This window comes from Lolium rigidum, chromosome 3, assembly GCF_022539505.1.
Source record: "Lolium rigidum isolate FL_2022 chromosome 3, APGP_CSIRO_Lrig_0.1, whole genome shotgun sequence".
Lineage (NCBI taxonomy): Eukaryota > Viridiplantae > Streptophyta > Magnoliopsida > Poales > Poaceae > Lolium > Lolium rigidum.
Window position 1 is genome coordinate 286,766,198 of NC_061510.1, and position 18,764 is coordinate 286,784,961.

At 43.6% G+C, this 18,764-nt stretch overlaps 2 protein-coding genes and 1 non-coding gene across 3 annotated transcripts; 1 reads left to right on the forward strand and 2 right to left on the reverse strand.

Annotated features, from left to right (window-relative positions):
* Window positions 1-8,936: 8,936 nt before the first annotated feature.
* On the forward strand, window positions 8,937-15,451 carry LOC124703524 (pyruvate kinase 2, cytosolic-like). The gene is made up of 16 exons (XM_047235736.1): window positions 8,937-9,059; window positions 9,464-9,560; window positions 9,680-9,777; window positions 11,193-11,348; window positions 11,615-11,692; window positions 11,770-11,901; window positions 12,666-12,746; window positions 13,397-13,465; window positions 13,554-13,643; window positions 13,938-14,082; window positions 14,160-14,248; window positions 14,329-14,424; window positions 14,498-14,565; window positions 14,656-14,755; window positions 14,849-14,905; window positions 15,084-15,451. The coding sequence occupies exons 1-16, from the start codon at window positions 8,988-8,990 to the stop codon at window positions 15,240-15,242; spliced, it is 1,587 nt and encodes a 528-aa protein (XP_047091692.1). The 5' UTR covers window positions 8,937-8,987; the 3' UTR covers window positions 15,243-15,451.
* On the reverse strand, window positions 15,355-16,481 carry LOC124703522 (NAD(P)H-quinone oxidoreductase subunit T, chloroplastic-like). The gene is made up of 2 exons (XM_047235735.1): window positions 16,148-16,481; window positions 15,355-16,054 (listed from the first exon to the last, which is right to left on the reverse strand). The coding sequence occupies exons 1-2, from the start codon at window positions 16,444-16,446 to the stop codon at window positions 15,634-15,636; spliced, it is 720 nt and encodes a 239-aa protein (XP_047091691.1). The 5' UTR covers window positions 16,447-16,481; the 3' UTR covers window positions 15,355-15,633.
* Window positions 16,482-18,130: 1,649 nt separating this feature from the next.
* On the reverse strand, window positions 18,131-18,203 carry TRNAA-UGC. The gene has a single exon. It is a non-coding gene; the product is annotated as a tRNA-Ala (tRNA).
* Between the last annotated feature and the right edge of the window lie 561 nt (window positions 18,204-18,764).

An 18,764-nucleotide genomic window follows, 5' to 3' on the forward strand; every position in this document is an offset into this window, starting at 1 on the left:
CCATATCTTGGGGTATCAACCAAATATCGAAAGATTCTTTTGAGAGCCATCATGTGGCTCTCTTTAGGAGAAGCTTGATACCTTGCACACACACCAACACTCAACACTATGTCCAGTCTAGATGCACAAAGGTAAAGCAAGGATCCAATCATGGAGCGATATACCTTTTGATCCACCTCTTTACCATTGGGATCTAGTGCAAGATGACATTTGGTAACCATAGGAGTGGCCACACCCTTCATCTCGGTCATCTTGAACCTCTTGAGCATGTCTTGGAGATATTTTGCTTGTTTGATGAAGGTTCCTTCCCTCAATTGCTTGATCTCAAAACCAAGGAAGAACTTCATCTCTCCCATCATAGACATCTCAAACCTATCGGTCATAAGCTTTGAGAATTCATCATTGAAAGCTTTGTTAGTAGACCCAAATATAATATCATCAAAATATAATTGGCAAATGAAAAGCTCCCCATTGACCCTCTTAGTAAAAAGAGTGGGGTCGATTAGCCCAACATCAAACCCACGGTCTACCAACAATTCCTTAAGGTGCTCGTACCAAGCTCTAGGAGCTTGTTTGAGACCATAAAGTGCTTTATCAAGCTTGTAGACATGGTTAGGAAAGTCGAGATCCTCGAACCCCGGGGTTGCTTAACATAAACCTCTTCATGCAAAGGACCATTAAGAAAAGCACTTTTCACATCCATTTGTTGTAACTTAAAGTTATGATGCGAAGCATAAGCAAGAAGGATACGGATGGACTCAAGGCGAGCCACGGGAGCATAGGTTTCTCCAAAGTCAATACCCTCAACTTAAGAGAACCCTTGAGCCACCAATATTGCCTTGTTCCTCACAACATTTCCAAACTCATCTTGCTTGTTCTTGAAAATCCATTTAGTGCCTATAACATTGCGGCACTCCTTTGGCTTCTTAACTAAAGTCCACACTTTGTTGCGCTTGAAGTTATTGAGTTCTTCATGCATAGCTTCCAACCAATCCGAATCTTCAAGGGCTTCAAATACTTTCTTGGGTTCCACTAAGGAGATATAAGCATGATGATGGCTAAAGTTCGCCAATTGCCTTCTTGTGGAAACCTTTGCCCTTACATCACCAAGAACCTTGTCATGAGTGTGTCCACGAAGTTCGAGGTTCCTTTCTCTTCTTGCTAGACGACGGGCCTCGATCTCCTCCTTGGTCTTTCTAGGCCTTGGAGGTGTCACTTGATCAACTTGATCATTTGGGTCCCCGTCTTGACCTTGAACTTGAGCTTCCTCAATTGCTTGGGGTTGCTCAATCTCATGTGCTTGATCTTGAACAATATTCGGAGAAGGGCAAGAGTTGATTGGATCCTCATTGGAGCCATTATGAATGATTGGTTGATCTTGACCTTGATCTTGTCCTTGATCTTGCACATAAGAGGGAGGGTCTTGTTCTTGTTCTTGGGTTGGTGCATCATTTGCTTCACTAGGTAGGGTTTGTTGATGTTGAGAAGATGAGGGCTCCACCGTGGTAGAGCATAATTCTTCCCGAGACGCCACACCGTGTCCCTCAATGGGGCGGAAAAATCCCACACCCATTCTTACTATGGCATCTTGAGGTATTTCATCACCTGCACAAACATCAACTTGCCCCACTTGGGAGCCATCATTTTCTTCGAACTTCACACTACAAGATTCAATGATAATCCCGGAGGATACATCAAAGATTCTATAAGTGTGAGATTCGGCACCGTAACCAACAAATATACCCTCCAAAGCTTTAGGAGCAAATTTAGACAAACGAACCCCTTTGATTTTGTAGAAACACTTACACCCGAACACCTTGAAGTATGAGATATTAGGCTTGTTCCCGGTGAGTATTTCATATGGAGTCTTGTTCAAGCCCTTGCGGAGATAGAGCCGGTTAGAGGAGTGGCAAGCGGTGGAGATGGCTTCCGCCCAAAAGTTATAGCGGGATTTATACTCCGCCATCATAGATCTTGCCATATCCATAAGAGTACGGTTCTTCCTCTCCGCAACACCATTTTGTTGAGGGGTGTAAGCAGCGGAATATTGATGTCGAATCCCCTCATCACTAAGAAAATCATTGAGTGTATAGTTCTTGAACTCGGAGCCGTTGTCACTTCTTATTGCCATAATGAGGAGGTTGTGTTGGCGTTGCACCTCGGTAGCAAAGTCAATGAATATTTGTTGAGTCTCATCTTTCGTCTTGAGAAAGTAGACCCAAGTGTATCTTGAGTAATCATCAACAATCACCAAGCAATGTTTCTTCGCACCAAGACTTGCATGAGTAACGGGACCAAAGAGATCCACATGAAGGAGCTCCAAGATCCTCTTGGAAGAGATGATAGTCTTGCTTGGATGCGGAGAGTCATGCATTTTGCCTTCAACACAAGCCCTACAAACACGATCTTTGGCAAAAGATACATTTTCCATTAGTCCCACAATATGGTTCCCCTTGTGAAGACTTTGCAAAGTTCTCATGTTGACATGGGCTAGGCGGCGATGCCACAACCAACCCACGTCCACCTTTCCGAATAGGCACATCGCACTTGTCGTGGTGGTCCCCGAAAAGTCCACCACATACAAGTTGTGTTCGCGACACCCAACGAAAGCGACTTTTAGAGTCTTGCTCCACAAGAGGACCACAATATCATTATCAATAAAGACGGCGAAACCCATCTTGCCAAGGGCGGAAACGGAAAGCAAATTGTAACCAAGGGTTTTGAAAAGCATGACATCCACAAGAGTAATGTTGTGTGCAACCACAACCTTGCCAAAACCCAATACCTCGGATGTAGAATTATCGCCAAAGGAGACGGTGATATCATTTATGTTAGGCCTCAACTCCTTGACGAGGTTCTTGCCTCCGGTCATATGACTTGTACATCCACTATCAAGTACCCATTTTGACCCTCCGGCGGCATAGTCCTACGTGAGATCAATTCTTGGATTTAGGTACCCATTTCGCAATGGGTCCTCTTTTGTTAGCAACAAGGGTCTTTGGGACCCAAATAGACCAAGCAACATAACCATCATATGGGCCAACATATTTAGCATAAACATCACCATAATAATCTTTAAATAAAACATAGTGAGGGTTAGCAATTCCCGCATCATCATCATTCATGGTTTTGCCCTTGGAGGCTTCACCATTAGTGACGGCTTTCTTCTTCTCTTGTGCGGGCTTGGCCTTTTGCTTGTTTGCCTTCTTTGCCTTGGCATTATAACCAAGGCCCTCCTTCCCATTGTTTGATCTTTGCTTACTCAAAAGATCATCCAAAGAAAGTTTACTTTGGGGAGAGGAGGCCTTAGCAAGTTCATCCTTCAACCTAGCATTTTCCTCAACAATATTTGCATGATCACATAGAGGAGTAGAGGAACTAGGCACATCATATGTAGCAAGCCTAATTTGAAGTTGCTCATAGGACTTGGATAGGAGAGTGAATTCACTCTTCAAAGCTTTGTGAGCTTTGTCTAGTTCATCTAGATCCTTCACAAGTTTCTCATGATCAACCTCAAATTGGGCCTTTTCCTTTTTAAGCACTTTAGTCTTAGCCCTAGCAAGATCTCTAGCTTTTGTGAGCTTGTTAATTTTATCTTGAGGCTCTTCAAGAGTTTCTAGCCTCTCCTCAAGAGAAGCTATAGTTTCTTGACTTTCCTCAAGAGCATTTTTAAGAGCATGGATTTCAAGAGAGTCTTCTCTCTCTATTTGACCCTTTTTCTCAAGCATATCACTTTGTTGAGCTATACGAACCATGAGGTTTGAAACATGCTTTTTAGTGTTACCTTGTAGGTTGAGAATGAAATCATCAAAATCTAGCATTTCTTGTTTCACTTTTAGACTAGCATCATCAACCCCTAGATCACTAGATATGTTAGGCATAGAGGGGCAAGGAGATGATACCTCGGAGGATTTAGCCATGAGGCAACTTTCTTCCTCCACATGAATGACCTCATTGGGGGATTCACTTGGTGATGAAGAGTTAGTTGAGCGGGAGGCAAGAGCGACCAAGCCATTAGAGGTTGCATCTTCTTCGTCATCAACATCATCATCTCCGGAGGTATACTCTTCTTGAGTTGATAGCACAATAGATGTGTCCAAAGAGGACCTTGCCATGAAGCAATGTGCATTCTTGATATGAGAATTCTCATTGGGAGAGTCAAAGAGTGATGAAGAGGGAATGTTGGTGGTGACGATGGCGGCCAATTCCTTTGAGCTTTCTTCATCTTCCTCACTACTAGAGCTTTCCACTTCATCGGAAGAATATTCTTCCCTTGTTACTAGCACAACTCTTGAGGGCCTCTTGCCCTTCTTGGTCTTGTTGTTGTAGAATTTCTTGTTGGGGGCTTTTGAATATTTGCCCTTTGTGTCTTTGCTCTTGTCCTTGGGAATGAGCCTCCCATTATGAAGCTCTCTATTCTCATAGGGGCATTCGGCAATGAAGTGGCGCTTGTCATCACAGCTTGTAGCATGATCTTGTCTTTGGACCAAAGCTAGTGAACCCACTTTTGTTGTTCCTCTTGATGTTGTCTTCCTTGGCCTTGGAGGGATCAACCCAAAAGGATTTTGCATGGAAGGCCATGTGATCATGGTAGTGGCATTGCAAATCTTCCGGATAGGACATACTCCAAGATGCCCTATAAGATTCTTGAGGAATCACTTCTTCAACGGAGTTGACCACCAAGGCAAGGTTGGAACCTTTTGCCATCCCAAGAGCTCGATTGCGAGAATCATGAGAGGTTTACTCAAGCACTTTGAGAGCTTGCATCTCGTGGACGACTTGTTGAGAGGTGAGAGAGGAATAGCATTCCCTCCCCACAAGAGTCTTGACATCGATGGGTACAAATGGCATCATGCATTCAATGCACTTCTCCTTGATCCAAGAGTCATTGATGTGGGTGGCACCAATAAGCCGGAAGGCATCGGCAACGGTGAGAAGTCTTCCATACATGACTTCATGATCTTCACCCGGTAGCCTCATGAACCCTTCGGCTTTATTCTTAAGAGCATTATACTTGTTCCTCCTTGTGCTCTCACTTCCAATGCAACTCGCGACCAAACCATCCCAAGCTTCCTTGGCGGTGGTGTAGTTCCGAACACGATGCAACTCCTTTGTCCCCACACTAGTTTGAATCATGTGCAAGGCGGTGTTGTTGAGTTGACTATCAACCACTTCTCTTCTAGTCAACTTGTCGGGGTTGTATGGCTTGAAGCCTTCCAAGATGATTCTCCAAAGTTCATTGGAGGCACTGCAAACATGAGAGCGAAACTCAAATTGCCAAGTATCAAAATTCTCAATGGAAAACTTAGGTGGGTCGCCCCGAATGTTCATATGGGGAAGGGGAACCGGTATATCGGGAGATAGAAAAGGTGGAGCTACTCGATTGTAGCTATCACCTCCACTAGTTGTCTTAGGAGATGCAATGGGATTTTTTAAGGTGTTTAAGTTATCACCTTCCATGGGTTTGGTAGAGGAGGGTAATTCCGAAGCCTCACCCTCTTCTAATGCACCCGTGTCCTTAACCTCTACACTAGGAGCCTTGGGAAGGGCCGGAGCCAAAAGCTCGGCAATCATCTTTTTCATGCTTTCCATTTGGGCTTCCATGGAGGACTTCAATGAATTGAAGTCTTCCATGGAGACCGTCTTGGTGGCCTCTTCCGTGGGATCCTCGTTCGGCATACTCTTAGGCGGTTAAGCCCGAAATAAGAGCCGAGGCTCTGATACCAAATGAAAGGATCGTATGCCGCACTTAGAGGGGGGGGGGGGGGGAATAGGTGCTACCCAATTTTTAGTTCTTTTTCGGTTTAGGCTTGACACAAAGGTAAATTCTCTAGATATGCAACTAAGTGAATTTACCTATATGACAAGGTTATCAACTAAGCAAGATATAGCTACGCAATATAGGAGATAGAATGGGATAGAGGTAACCGAGAGTGGAGCACGCGTTGACACGGAGATGATTCCCGTAGTTCCCTTCCTTTGCAAGAAGGTACGTCTACGTTTGGAGGAGTGTGGTTGCTACGCAAGCCAAACCAACAGCCACGAAGGCTTCACTCGGATCTCCCGTGAGCAACGCCACAAAGGCCTAGCCCACTTCCACTAAGGGATTTCCTCGAGGCGGAAACCGGGCCTTTACAAGGTTCTTGGGGCACACATCCACAACTCGAATTGGAGGCTCCCAAATCTGTAACAATACAACAATCAACAACAACACATCAACACCAAATCAACTAGGGAACCAAATAGGAACACTAGCATGAGATCCCTCAAACAAATGAGGGGGAAATGAAAAACGCTTCGGTGAGGATGTAGATCGGTGGCTTCTCCTTCGAATCTCCAAAGATCAAGAGATTTGGTTGGGGGAGGAAGGAGATCTTGCAAATCTTGTGTTTCTTGAGGTGGCTCTAATGGAGGTGAAGCTTGGCAGATTTCTTGTGCAATGATTGAGCAAAGGGGTAAGGAAGAAGAAGAGGGGTATAAATACCCCTCCCCAAAATCCAGCCGTTGTGCATTTCGGGGGGCCGGATAATCCGCCCTAAGTAAGGGCCGGATAATCCGCCCCCCGGATAATCCGGCCTCCAGGTACAAAACCATGACAATGTCCGGGCAAATGTCCGGCCCCTATACTGAGAGGCAATTCTTCAAGTCCTTAGCCATTTTCGAGGGGGCCGGATATTCTTGAAATATCTGGCCCGGATAATCCAGCCCTGGTACAAAACCGGGACAATATCCGGGCAAATGTCCGGCCCCTATACTGAGCTGCAATCCCCAAAGTCCTTAGCCGAAATTCAGGGGGCCGGATATTTTGGAAATATCCGGCCCGGATTATCCGGCCCGGTGAGTTTTCCGTAGAAACTTTTTGACAAGATCGACCACATCCAACACACATACACATGTATCTATGTAATCCCTGTACCACTTAAACAACCATTTGTGTATCACATACATTGACATCAAACACACAAAACATAATATGAGAGATGTTCTTTCAACCATGCCTATGGAAAGGATCGACCAAAGTAAGTAGATTATAGCTGCAGAAACCAGAAGTCAAATGTTGAAGCCAATACACATATTCCAAGACATTCTTATGCATTTGAATCAGGAAAGATGATCCTACCAAATGTGACAAGTGATGCAAAACAGGGGTCAAGCATGTTGATAGAAGAAAACCAACACGCAAATATAGAATTATAAGGCATTTGAAGCTTGTAAAATATAATATTTTGATGCTTATGATGAATTATTTACCCATCAATATGATGAACATCTTCCCAGAGCTGAGGATGACTATCCTTCTCCCTACATATCTGCACGCTCACAAAAGTGCAAGAATCCAATATATAAATTATAAGTGCAAAAAACAATACAGAGTACCTGCATGCTAGGAGTGCCATACTTTCTGAATATATATTGTGTACATGAGTGATTAGCTACAGAAGAGAACAAGTCATAAAACTTAAAATTCAAATACAACGTACCTCCATGCCAGGAGTGCCATTTTATGCTAGGAGAGATATAATTTCATAATCTGAATAAGCCGATGAACCATTTACTTCACCTGTAGTGAAGTTGATATTACTTTCCATTATATTTTCTCTAATTTTCTCTAACAATTCAAAGAATGTCCTTTTGCAAGGAAACAAAGAACAAAAGGAAAAGTATTGTTATAGATCAAAAAGGAAGATAATCATAGACGAGCTTTATAGCTTGCATGGTATCACCGTATCATTTCGTCAATTGCCGTCGTGGGTGTTCAGAGCGAATAAGTAACTATTTCTAAGTCGACGATAAGAACCCTTTGATCCGAAAATTAATATGTGGGCAAGTACAATGGGATGAAAAGTTCTTAATTGACTGGTTGTAAGTACTGGCTCACAACCATTTCTATGTGAATCGACAAATAGCCACTTTCTATGAAAAAAACTATTTGGTTAAAATTTTAAGGTATGTGCAGAAGATTTTAGCCTGCAATCTAGAAGAGATCGAAGTACCAGGGCAGTAGGGATGTGACGCCTATTCAATTGTTAGGGATGTGACGCCTACAGGTCGTATATTTAAGAAGTACGTTTCCAATTCGTAATCCCTCGCGGAATAATTATATGCCAATCAGGACGGGGATGGAGGATATTACATGTAGAGAATGTTCGACCATCGCGTCCTCCGCATTTTCATCCGCCCCCAGGGATGCCCAGTGTGACCCGGGAGGCGTGACCGCTTGGGATCTCGCTGGCCGCGGACACCAGCGTGGCCGCCACGGCAGCCTCAGCGGCGGGGGCGTCGCAAAACCAGAGCTACGCTGCGGAAGTGTCCCGCAGCTGCAGCGCCCCCAGAAGATCAAGAGATGAATTCGGATCTGGGCGTCCATGCCTCAAGCCACGCCTCCATGTTCGTGATCTAGGGAGTACAAAACGTGCTGTGGGGGACGGGGAGAATGGAATGGGAGGCGATGACATGCAGATCAATGCGGTGGAGGCGAGATCTGTGTAGTGGAGCCTGTGACGACCAGATTCGGCGGCCGGTGCGAGGAGGCGAGGTTGGAGGGGCACCGGATGCGGGGGGTGGGGCATTGTTGAGGGGCAGCAGGAGAATAGGCGAGATGCGGGAGGAGACCTTGTTTCCGTTCGGGGTGGGGCTAGAGGAAAGGGCGCGGCGTGCGGAGGTGGGAGCGACGACGAAAGTTTTTGACGTATTGCGGTTTGGCAGAATAAGGAACATGTTCCTCCTTTTTAAGTAGTGTAGAAAAGCGACCCGTAAAAAAAAACACAAATGCGAGATCGAAATGCCACGTGTTCTTTCATTTCTTTTCCTTTCTTTCTCCTCACGCCTCGCTCGCTCTCTTCTCTTCACCACGCGGCCTCCTCTTCCTCCCTCGCTTTGCCCGCTCAGAGGACCTATACTCGATCGCATCGCGTCACATCACACCCGACAGAGAGGCAAAACCCTAGTCAGATCCTTCCAGAAGCTTCCGCCCGCCCGCGGAGGAGATGCAGGGCGGGAACCACATGCTCCTCGAGGAGCCCGTCCGCCTCGCTTCCTGCCTCGCCCCCGCCAAGCCCGTAAGCGCCTTCCCTCTTCCATTTCCCCCCCTCTTCTCTATCGATCTCGAACCCTGTGTATGCGCGGCGCCTGTGGGTGGATTCGGACTTCTTCGTCTGGATGTTTCTGGTCCCCTCGATCCGATTTGGTGCGCAGAGAGGCGGGAATCGCGGTGATCCATCTCCTCAGAATGCCGTCGATCCGTGTCTCCGACGGGACAGATCGCGCGGGATTGGGGGATTCGGGGTTTAATGTTGCGTCACGCCAAATGCGTTGTCATGATTCGGTGGAAGTCGACTGACTTCCAAAATCACTAAATCGAATGGTCCTACCTACTTGCAAGTAGGACGGAGACAGTTTCGCTTTTGATTCGAGGGTCCTGGATCGCGACACTTATACATACCTTGCGTGCGCTCTTGTGCAGAAAGTATTCCCATCGCTCACCAAGATTGTTGGGACGCTGGGGCCCAGGTCGCGCTCGGTCGAGGTTATTGAAGAATGCCTCACTGCCGGGATGTCAGGTTTGGCGACGGTTTCCTTTTAAGTATCTGGATTTACTGCAACGGCACCAGTCACGATTTTGCTGCTTTTGTCGTGATATAATAATCGTAATGATCTGTGTGTCGTTTCCTTTTTGCAGTTACGCGGTTTGATTTCTCCTGGAAGGATGCTGCTTATCATCAGGAGACCCTTGACAATCTGAGGAAAGCCGCACAGAATGTCAAGAAGTTGTGCCCTGTAAGTTGGCAACCTTGGTTAATAACTTATCCAGATTTTTTGATATGCATCGTTTAATGTACAACATATCTATGCTTGGAAAGTTGGAACACTGAAACTGACATATAAGAATTGTAGTGACCTTTAGTTATGAACATTCTCATTAAGATATAGAAAATTGCGTTATTTTAATCATACAGATGACTGTATTATCGTAGAGCAGAGACTTGAAAATAGGTATACTAGGTCTTGTATTATTATCCGGTACTCAAACGAGGTACCCTCACCAGTATGTTGCAGGTTTTCTAAGATCAACTTTATTGATTAGTCACTTCCTGGTTGTTGCTCACGAAGTATTGACAGTAGCCAGGGACATAATTTTGACATTTCTTTTGTATCCAGCCTATATAAAACAAGTCAGAATCATTATATATTTATCTTGATGCCATATCAATATAAACATATCAGCTCAGAATTTTAATAGAAAAGGCAGTCACAAGACCGAGTCCTTTATAATCGCTACAAAGTGATGGATCTGTTGAGTACCGGTTACCTAATCAATGCGCTACGTAAGAGTCATGCTTTACACTATATTGATTTTGTCCTACTCCTCCGATCCATGATAAGTGTCAGAGGAGGTATTTTTATTTCTGTTGTTGTTCTGATTGACTTTCAAAGTGATGTGTTTTCAATTGTTTTAATTATGTTTTCAGCAGTAACGACTGAGCATTTGGGAGAAGTTTTAGTAATAGGCATGTGTAAATTTTTAGATGTACATACCTATCATATTTTCTATAGTTACACGTGTAAACATGTACAATATCATTTGCTTTGTTTTATAGCTTTTTCCTCCAGTCCGTACTTTAATTTTCCCATGCTTCTACTTTATGATGTTGATTATGTAAACTTTGTAGACCTCTTCCTTACATATGGGTTATGTTCTCTCTAAGTCTTCTTCCATCCAAGTTTCATTTTTCTGTTCCATGTGCATAGCTGCATATAGACATATATGTTTTTATATGAGTGCTTTTATTTACGAAAAAAGGTTTCTTAGAGTGCTAAAACTAGCTAAACATTTCTTCCTTGAGATATATACTGCTAACTTTGTGCACTTCACATATGTACTCTATTTGGAGATGGCCTTTTCTATTTACTTTGCAGATGTTCATTCCACTTCCATCATTGGTCTTTGTAAAAATATTCCTTGAGTTAGCTTAAAGAGTTTAATTGCAATTAACTTTTTAAGTACCTCTGATTTGAGGCAGCAACTCATAGTTAAAATTTAGAATTTCATTTATGTTTAAACCTTTTCAGTATCATGTTTGGCTTGTCTTTTCTGCATTCTCTTAATAACCTTGTATGGTATATGCAATGCTTTAAGATTGTTGCTAAGAGGCATATGCTTCCAGCATCTAACTTGATCTTATTATTTATAGATAATGTTAGATACAGTGGGTCCAGAAATTCAGGTTGACAACTCAACTGGTGGATCAATCGAGTTGAAAGGTGGAAATCATGTCACAATAACACCAGACCTTTCTAAAGCTCCCTCAGCTGATATTCTACCAATTAAATTTGGTGATCTTGCAAAAGTAAGTGGATAAAAAGAAAAAGAAGAGATATGAAGTAATCAGTGTATTATTTATACTTCTTTTATATCTGTCTCTATGCGTTTATGTCGATATGTCACTTTTGTTCTGTGTGACTGCATCTGGCATTAAAGTAAAATTCATGGATTTATGCAACAAATATAAGTTGTTTTGACTTTTCTATTATGCTAGTGATAGTACCCTTTGTTCTCAAATTCAGATTCTTTGAATACCGCAAATCTGATCGTGTTCCCTTTCCTTGAGTTTAGGTTGTGAAGAAGGGTGATACTCTTTTCATGGGTCAATATCTTTTCACAGGAAGTGAATCAACGTCTCTCTGGCTCGAGGTACGTCAATATCTGAATTCTCCTTGTATACATGCCTTTTCCCAATATTGACCTGTCCTTATATACTGCAACTATAGGTTACTGAGACTTCTGGTGAAGAAGTGATTTGTCTTGTGAAGAATACGGCTACACTGTCAGGGCCCATTTTCACTCTGCATGTTTCACAAGTACATATCAGTATGCCCACTTTGAGTGAATATGATAAACAGGTAATGTGCACTACTCTGAGTTTCTGTACACTACTCAGCTATATATTGTCAACAATCTATCAGTCTAAGTTTGGCTAGCAAATTTTTGTACAAATAGCAACCCGATTCTGTTTCAGGTTCAGTAGATTTTGCGCTGTCTATCCTTTTGGGTTAGCAACATTCAACAAGATGAGCTATATGACTTGTTCGGAGAAAGAGAACACACATGCCTTACAAGTTAAAATACTTCACATACCAAACAATATGTTCTGCAGCCATGTTGCATCCAAATACAACTATATAGCTGCATTCTGCACGTGAACATGATATCCCTTACTTCTTTCTGATGTTGACTATTGTTGATCTTTAGTTGCACTTGAGGATTTGGTAGGTACCATTTTTCGAAAGTTGAACTTGGTTCCTCCTTTCTCTTACTTTCCGTTCTTGAATGTGTGCAATCAATATCTTAAAACTTTGACAGCCAATGTACACAGTGATATTTAGATTGTCATATGGATTGATAATATTAATTTCTTCATATGATCATTTATTTGAGTATTTGATCATATTTTGATAACATAGTAGAATTTGAACACATGTTAAAGATTTGCATTATTCTGTTGGAGACTGTCTAAGTCTGAACAAATAAAAGAAATTATAGGGAATAATTTATTTCAAGATTGCGTACATCTGAAATTTCATTTCTAATGCATGATTTCATATTGATGCTATTATGTTAACTCACATCTTCCAAAATCATCCTAAGCATACTTTTCGTGCAACAGGTCATTTCAACATGGGGGTTGCAGAACAGTGTTGATATTATATCGCTTTCACATACCCGCTCTTCTGCGGATGTCAGTGAGGTGAGTTTTCTTTCTGGATCATTCCACTCTTGCACCTGAATTATCCATTCAGTTATTCACATACCTGCTTCGTGATTTCCTTTCAACAGTACCTTTAGTACTCCTTCCAACCCAAATTAATTGGCGCAACCATAGCCTATGTCCAGTACAAGTGTACTCCTGAGTTGCGTCAATTAATTTGGGTCGGAGGAGAGTATTTTATTTCAGTGTCTTTTCATGCTCTTTTGTGCACTCAAGTGTCAACAGAAATTAGATTTCGAGAGGCATATTGATGCAAATTCTGAGCCAATTTTATAAATGGGAATTAGCACCTGAACCTGTATGTATCTACAGTTTAACTTGGAAGATAAACCAAGAGCAGACTTACATGTAGGCTCATATTTCTAAGGGGTATACTTGTCAAACACATTGGTTAATGATACAATCTTTTGAACAAGTATAATTGTACATGAAGAAGATGTATGTTGTTATGGACTTGTTCATTGTTTGATATTATTTCATTGAAATGGTGTTACTGTTTCTCCAGTTACTTGAGGCAGTACATCCTCTGCATGATGATAAGCTGTTTGTACCTTTGTTGATAGCAACCGAGGACTTGGTAGTTAGCTATGGGAACACTGCTGATCCTTAGTAATATTTTGTGTGTGCAGCTTAGAGCCTTTTTACTATCTCATGATCTTCAAGACACGCAGATCTATGCGAAGATTGAAAATGCTGAGGTAACTATCACGCTTTTATGATGTGTTCATTGTGTTTCACTGCTATATTATGGTTAGTTTCATCGTGCAGTACTTTATTTCTTTCTAGGGTTTGGAGCATTTTGATGAAATTCTCCAAGAGGCTGATGGTATTATTATATCTCGAGGAGATCTGGGAATTGACCTCCCACCAGAGAGGGTAAATTTTGGTCTTTCTCAGAATACCTAATTCCCCTCCTTGCAAACCCTGTGCGCTATCAGATAGGTGTATATTAATTTCTATTCATGATGGCCGGTTGCCTTTAAATGATACTCACACAAGTATATATTTACAAGAATATCGTTGTTGTTATGGTTACAGTTAAGTCATTTAGCTCTTATAGGCGGCACTGCTGATATTTGTTGCTTCATTTCATAATCTCACTTATATCAGTGGCATCACTGCAGGTATTGGTTGCTTCATTTCATAACCTATCATTTTTTCACTGTCCAGGTGTTCATGTCCCAGAAGAATGGTATTCAGAAATGCAACCTGGCTGGCAAACCTGTGATCATCACTAGAGTTGTGGACAGTATGGTTGACAATCTACGCCCTACTCGTGCGGAAGCAACTGATGTAGCAAATGCTGTCCTTGATGGTCTGTAAATCTGTGCTGTTCTTAACACTACCTGCCAAATTTGTAGGTTCTTATTTCCTATGCTACTCATATTTCAGGAACTGATGGCATTTTACTTGGTGCGGAGACACTTCGAGGGCAATATCCTGTTGATTCTGTGGGTACTGTTGGCAAGATATGTTCAGAAGTACGTCCCTATATCATGTATGAGTAACTTGTAAAATCATCTTAATTGATTGGCTGATCAACAATTAACTTCTCCTCTAGGCTGAGACCGTGTATAACCAGTCACTTCACTTCAAGAGAGTAGTGAGGCATGTAGGTGAACCCATGGCCCATGAAGAATCTGTAGCATCATCAGCGGTAAGTACTTCTATATCATTAGGTCAGACACATATTTTACTATAGAAAGTGACAATCTACTGTTCTTATATAGGTTCGTTCTGCAATGAAAGTAAAAGCTGCTGCGATTATTGTGTTCACCTTCTCAGGGAGAGCTGCTAGGTGCTCTATACTATGCAAGATCAGCACTCGACTAAACATGTTTCTGTCGTGCAAATGCTATCAACTCACTTTGTGCATCCTCTTCTGCAGATTAATTGCTAAGTACAGGCCCCCAATGCCAGTTTTGGCAGTTGTGTTTCCACGCGAGGGATCTGATCCATCGAAGTGGCTTTCTTATGGAACGACACAGGTAAGTAACAGGCATATTTATCTTTCTGATTGTAGTTTTCTTGCTAATCAAGCGGGATCCATAAACCTATAACTGATGACTGTTAACTTACAGGCGAGGCAATGTTTTTCTGTTAGAGGTGTCTACCCTTTGATGGGGAGTACTGACGAGGTATGTATGAACTTCTTAATCGGTAATACCAGATACGCCTTGAAATTCTGCAATTTTCCAATGCTGAACATATGTCGTAGGCGGTAGCTCAGGATGCTTTTGCTTTCCGTTTGGAGGTGTACAGTATGGATCTTTCTAAAGCCAGAGCTGATTCTTATTTTATTTATCTCTGTGACAGGCCGAAACTGGTGGGCTCACCAAGGAGGAATATGGGATAAAACTTGCACTGAACTACGGTCGGTCAGTCGGCATAATAAAGCCATATGACAGGGTGATAATTTTCGAAAAGATTGGCGATTCTTCTGTTGTCAAGATCATTGAGTGTGACGATTCTTAAAGATGAGACACCCATTTCTCAGGCAACAGTTTTTACACGCCTGGGATCACCTTTTGTTCTCCATTTACTCTGACCAGAGATAACAAAAGAAGTACAGCATGACACGGTTGTCTCCTGTTTAGCACTTTGGCATTTTAGATTTATATACTTCTTGCCGTAATAAGTTGAAGATAAATTCAGAAACAGCAGCAACCAAGTTTTGGACAAAACTATAGATTGTTGAATGAGATAATATCTATGAGTGATTCCTAGCCTGTATTTCACATTACATGATATGTTGTATTGAACTGAAAAGACATACTGTCTTCAGCGATTACCTTGCATGTTCTGTACCATTTGCGCCTCTAATTCTGTATATAGCACTGCACCTTGCGCTCGTCACATCTTGTCATCAGTACTGCTCCTTGAAGAACAAGGCGTAGATGATGCAGCAGATGCTGATGATGAAGATGGCAATGTCGAACGTGAGCGCGGTCATGGCCTGATCGCTGAGCTCCATGTTCTTCCCGCCAAGGCGATCTACCATGTCTGGCACGGGCTCGTAGTTCTGGATGTCGAGCTCGTAAGGATCCTCAAGTCGGGACCTGAGCTGCTGCAGCCGGCGGCTCTCGGCCTCCTGCGTCAGCGTCCAGTCGTAGAATCGGCGGGTCTCCTCCTTGCTGAGCACGTTGTACACCTCCCGGAGCCGGATGAACTTCTCCGATGCCGACTTGAGCGGCAGCCTCGTGGTGTCCGGGTGGTACTCCTTGGACAGCCGCCGGTACGCCGCCTTGATCTCCTCTATGTCCGCCTCAGGTGCTATTCCCAAGAACCTGGTTCAGGATCAGAAGAAGTTTCGGTGCTCAGTTTTCATCAGAAAGGTGGATAAGAAACGTACGGTCAATTGTGTTGAAACGGAACTCAACTGGTAGTGTGACTCGGACGATGGGTTGTTGATGAGGTCGGCGAATCTTCTTCCAAGGGGTTCGTTCTTGCCGCCGTCGCCTTCCTTCTTTTCATTCCCTCCCACCCAGCCTTCGTCAGGGTCGGACCAGTGTATCCTCGTGTCCACCGTCTTCTTCTTCCCTGGCCCTGCCGTCGACGACCCGGCTGCCTCGGCGTCCGACGAGCTTGCTGCGACGACGAACCTTGCGCGGCGCCGGCTTCGCGCTTGGTAACGGTGGAGGAAGGGTGTCAAGGTGCCAGATGCTGTGGATGCCGCCATGAGGCGGCAGCCTTGCAGTGCCGAGGACTGAAATCTGTTGATGTTACGGACGGATGGAGTTTGAGGTGTTCATGCGAGTTGTGGCGGGCAGCCGATGAGGCGGGGCCCTCTGTGAGCCCCATCTCACAGCTTGGCACCACAGTGACCACATCATATTTCCTTTGCATTTTGTGCAACACAATTCGCAAAGGTTCAGCCACGGCCAGGGGGCTTCAGGCGTCCTGCACCACATACTCAAACGGTTTGCATGAATTTTGATAAGAGTAACAATAAACAGAGGGTAGAGATATATCAGATAAACTTGTCCAGAGAAAGAAACCTCGGCCTTGTGAAAATGTTAATTTGTTTGAGTTTGGCACGGATCGGACGATTATTGTGATCATATGTTATTCCAGTAGTTATTTCTCAACATCATCCGATTATCTGCGGTCAGGGAAGATCCTTCGCCAGAAAGCAAAGCTGCCTTGGCCGTAGAAATGAGCTGTTTATCACAGGACTGCAGGCGTAGAATTGTCTGGCAATCCTGTGGCCAAATAAATCACCTGCTCCATCACCGCCACAAAAAGCTTTTGCGTCCGATTTGACTTTGCACGCAACAAAGCGCAAAATGCTTGGCCACACATTTTCTTTTCTTTTTTATTGGCTTGTTTCTAGAGTATTTTTTGAAGCGGGACAAAAGCTTTAGGCCGATCTATTAATTAAGGAAGAAATAATTGCTCAGATGATTAATGGAAAACCAGGTAAAACCCATTACAACAAAACAAAAAGCAAACACAATTCAAAGCATGCAACTTCCCGATCGACTAGACAAACCAACAAGGTCTATGAGTCTACTACAATCACAAAGAAGACTCGTTCGACGAACACTACAACCCATATTGGGTCCACCAATAAAGCAGTTGTTGAAGCTATCCTTGCAACTATCCTCTTCTTTCTTTTGCTCCCTAGGTGCTTCAGACTGAGTTGTGTGCATTACATGCCATGGAGCCACAACCTTGGTGGTCCATACCGTCTTCCCCTCATCACAAGAATCAACATAGGGAACATCTAAGCCGGCAACACGTTCCAAACAAACCCTTCAAGACGAAGCCTCCTTGCGCAAAAGTCAAATTTTCTCAGCCACCATGTTCTAGATTTGTGAGTAAAACAACGTCAAATGAGTTGTGAAAGCTGCCTGCAATGACTGATCCAACATACCTTTATTGATGCCATCACAGTTAATAACAATGGCACGATAGGCATCACAAATGTCGCGGCATTCTTCAGCATGTGAAAGACACCATGAACGTCTAAATTCTGCCGTGGAGCAAAGCAAGCACCTCCCATGGGTGGCAACGCCTCGATCTCGACCCGTGATCACACATGAGATGAGACAGGACGTGAGTTGTTGGGATTGCGCAAGGGAGCATCCAGCGTGACCGGGCAACACCAATGGTCCGCTTACTAGTTTCTTGAGCCGAGGGGTAATTCTAGCGAATCTGTTTCTAGGGTAATTTCAGTGAATCTGGTTTTTTTCTCTCTCTTGCATATAGTGAATCTGGTTTTTGTTCTGGTAATTCCAATGTTTTTTTTTCTACTGAAAAACATAGTGTAGTGAATCTGGTTTCCGAACCCCGTGGGGTAATTCCAATGTTTTTTTTTTTTGTAAATGGTTTTATCCGGACGACCGAGAAAAAGGACAAAATGGAGATGCGAGGGATCGAACCCCGTGCCTCTCGCATGCAAAGCGAGCGCTCTACCATTTGAGCTACATCCCCAATTCTGATCTTATTCTAATTGTTTTTTTAATAGATCCTAGATTTTCTCATTTACTGATTGTGCATGTTTAGTCGTTCTATGCCAACGTGCACGCGCTGACGCGCTCAGCTTGTACGAGTCCTCTCGGTCTGTGTGAAATGGCTGCGTCGTGTCGCGGCCTCTAAAGTTTATTGATGGTACTAGTATGGTCAAGGAGAGTGGATTTTGTACACCCACGCATGGGTGTGGGTGTTTCCGTCACCGTCCATTGTGCTTTGAGATTCGGATAAAAAGAGGAGAGAGAAAGGAATCTTTCCATCTACCACGGTGGACACGAATCTCGACGAATAAACTGGACGGCGATGGAACACCCACACCCATGCGTGGGTGTACAAAAGTATTTCCGTATGGTCAAGCGACTAACTGGCTCGGAAAACGGAGGCTTGAAATTGGAAACAGCACACCTAGTTACGGTTACAGTAACTGTTCGCCAGCCAAAACGACCAAACCGGTTGGCCGGCGCGGCGTCCGGTGGCCGATTGGCCGGTAGCACACCGACGGATCGCCACCGGCTACCTAGC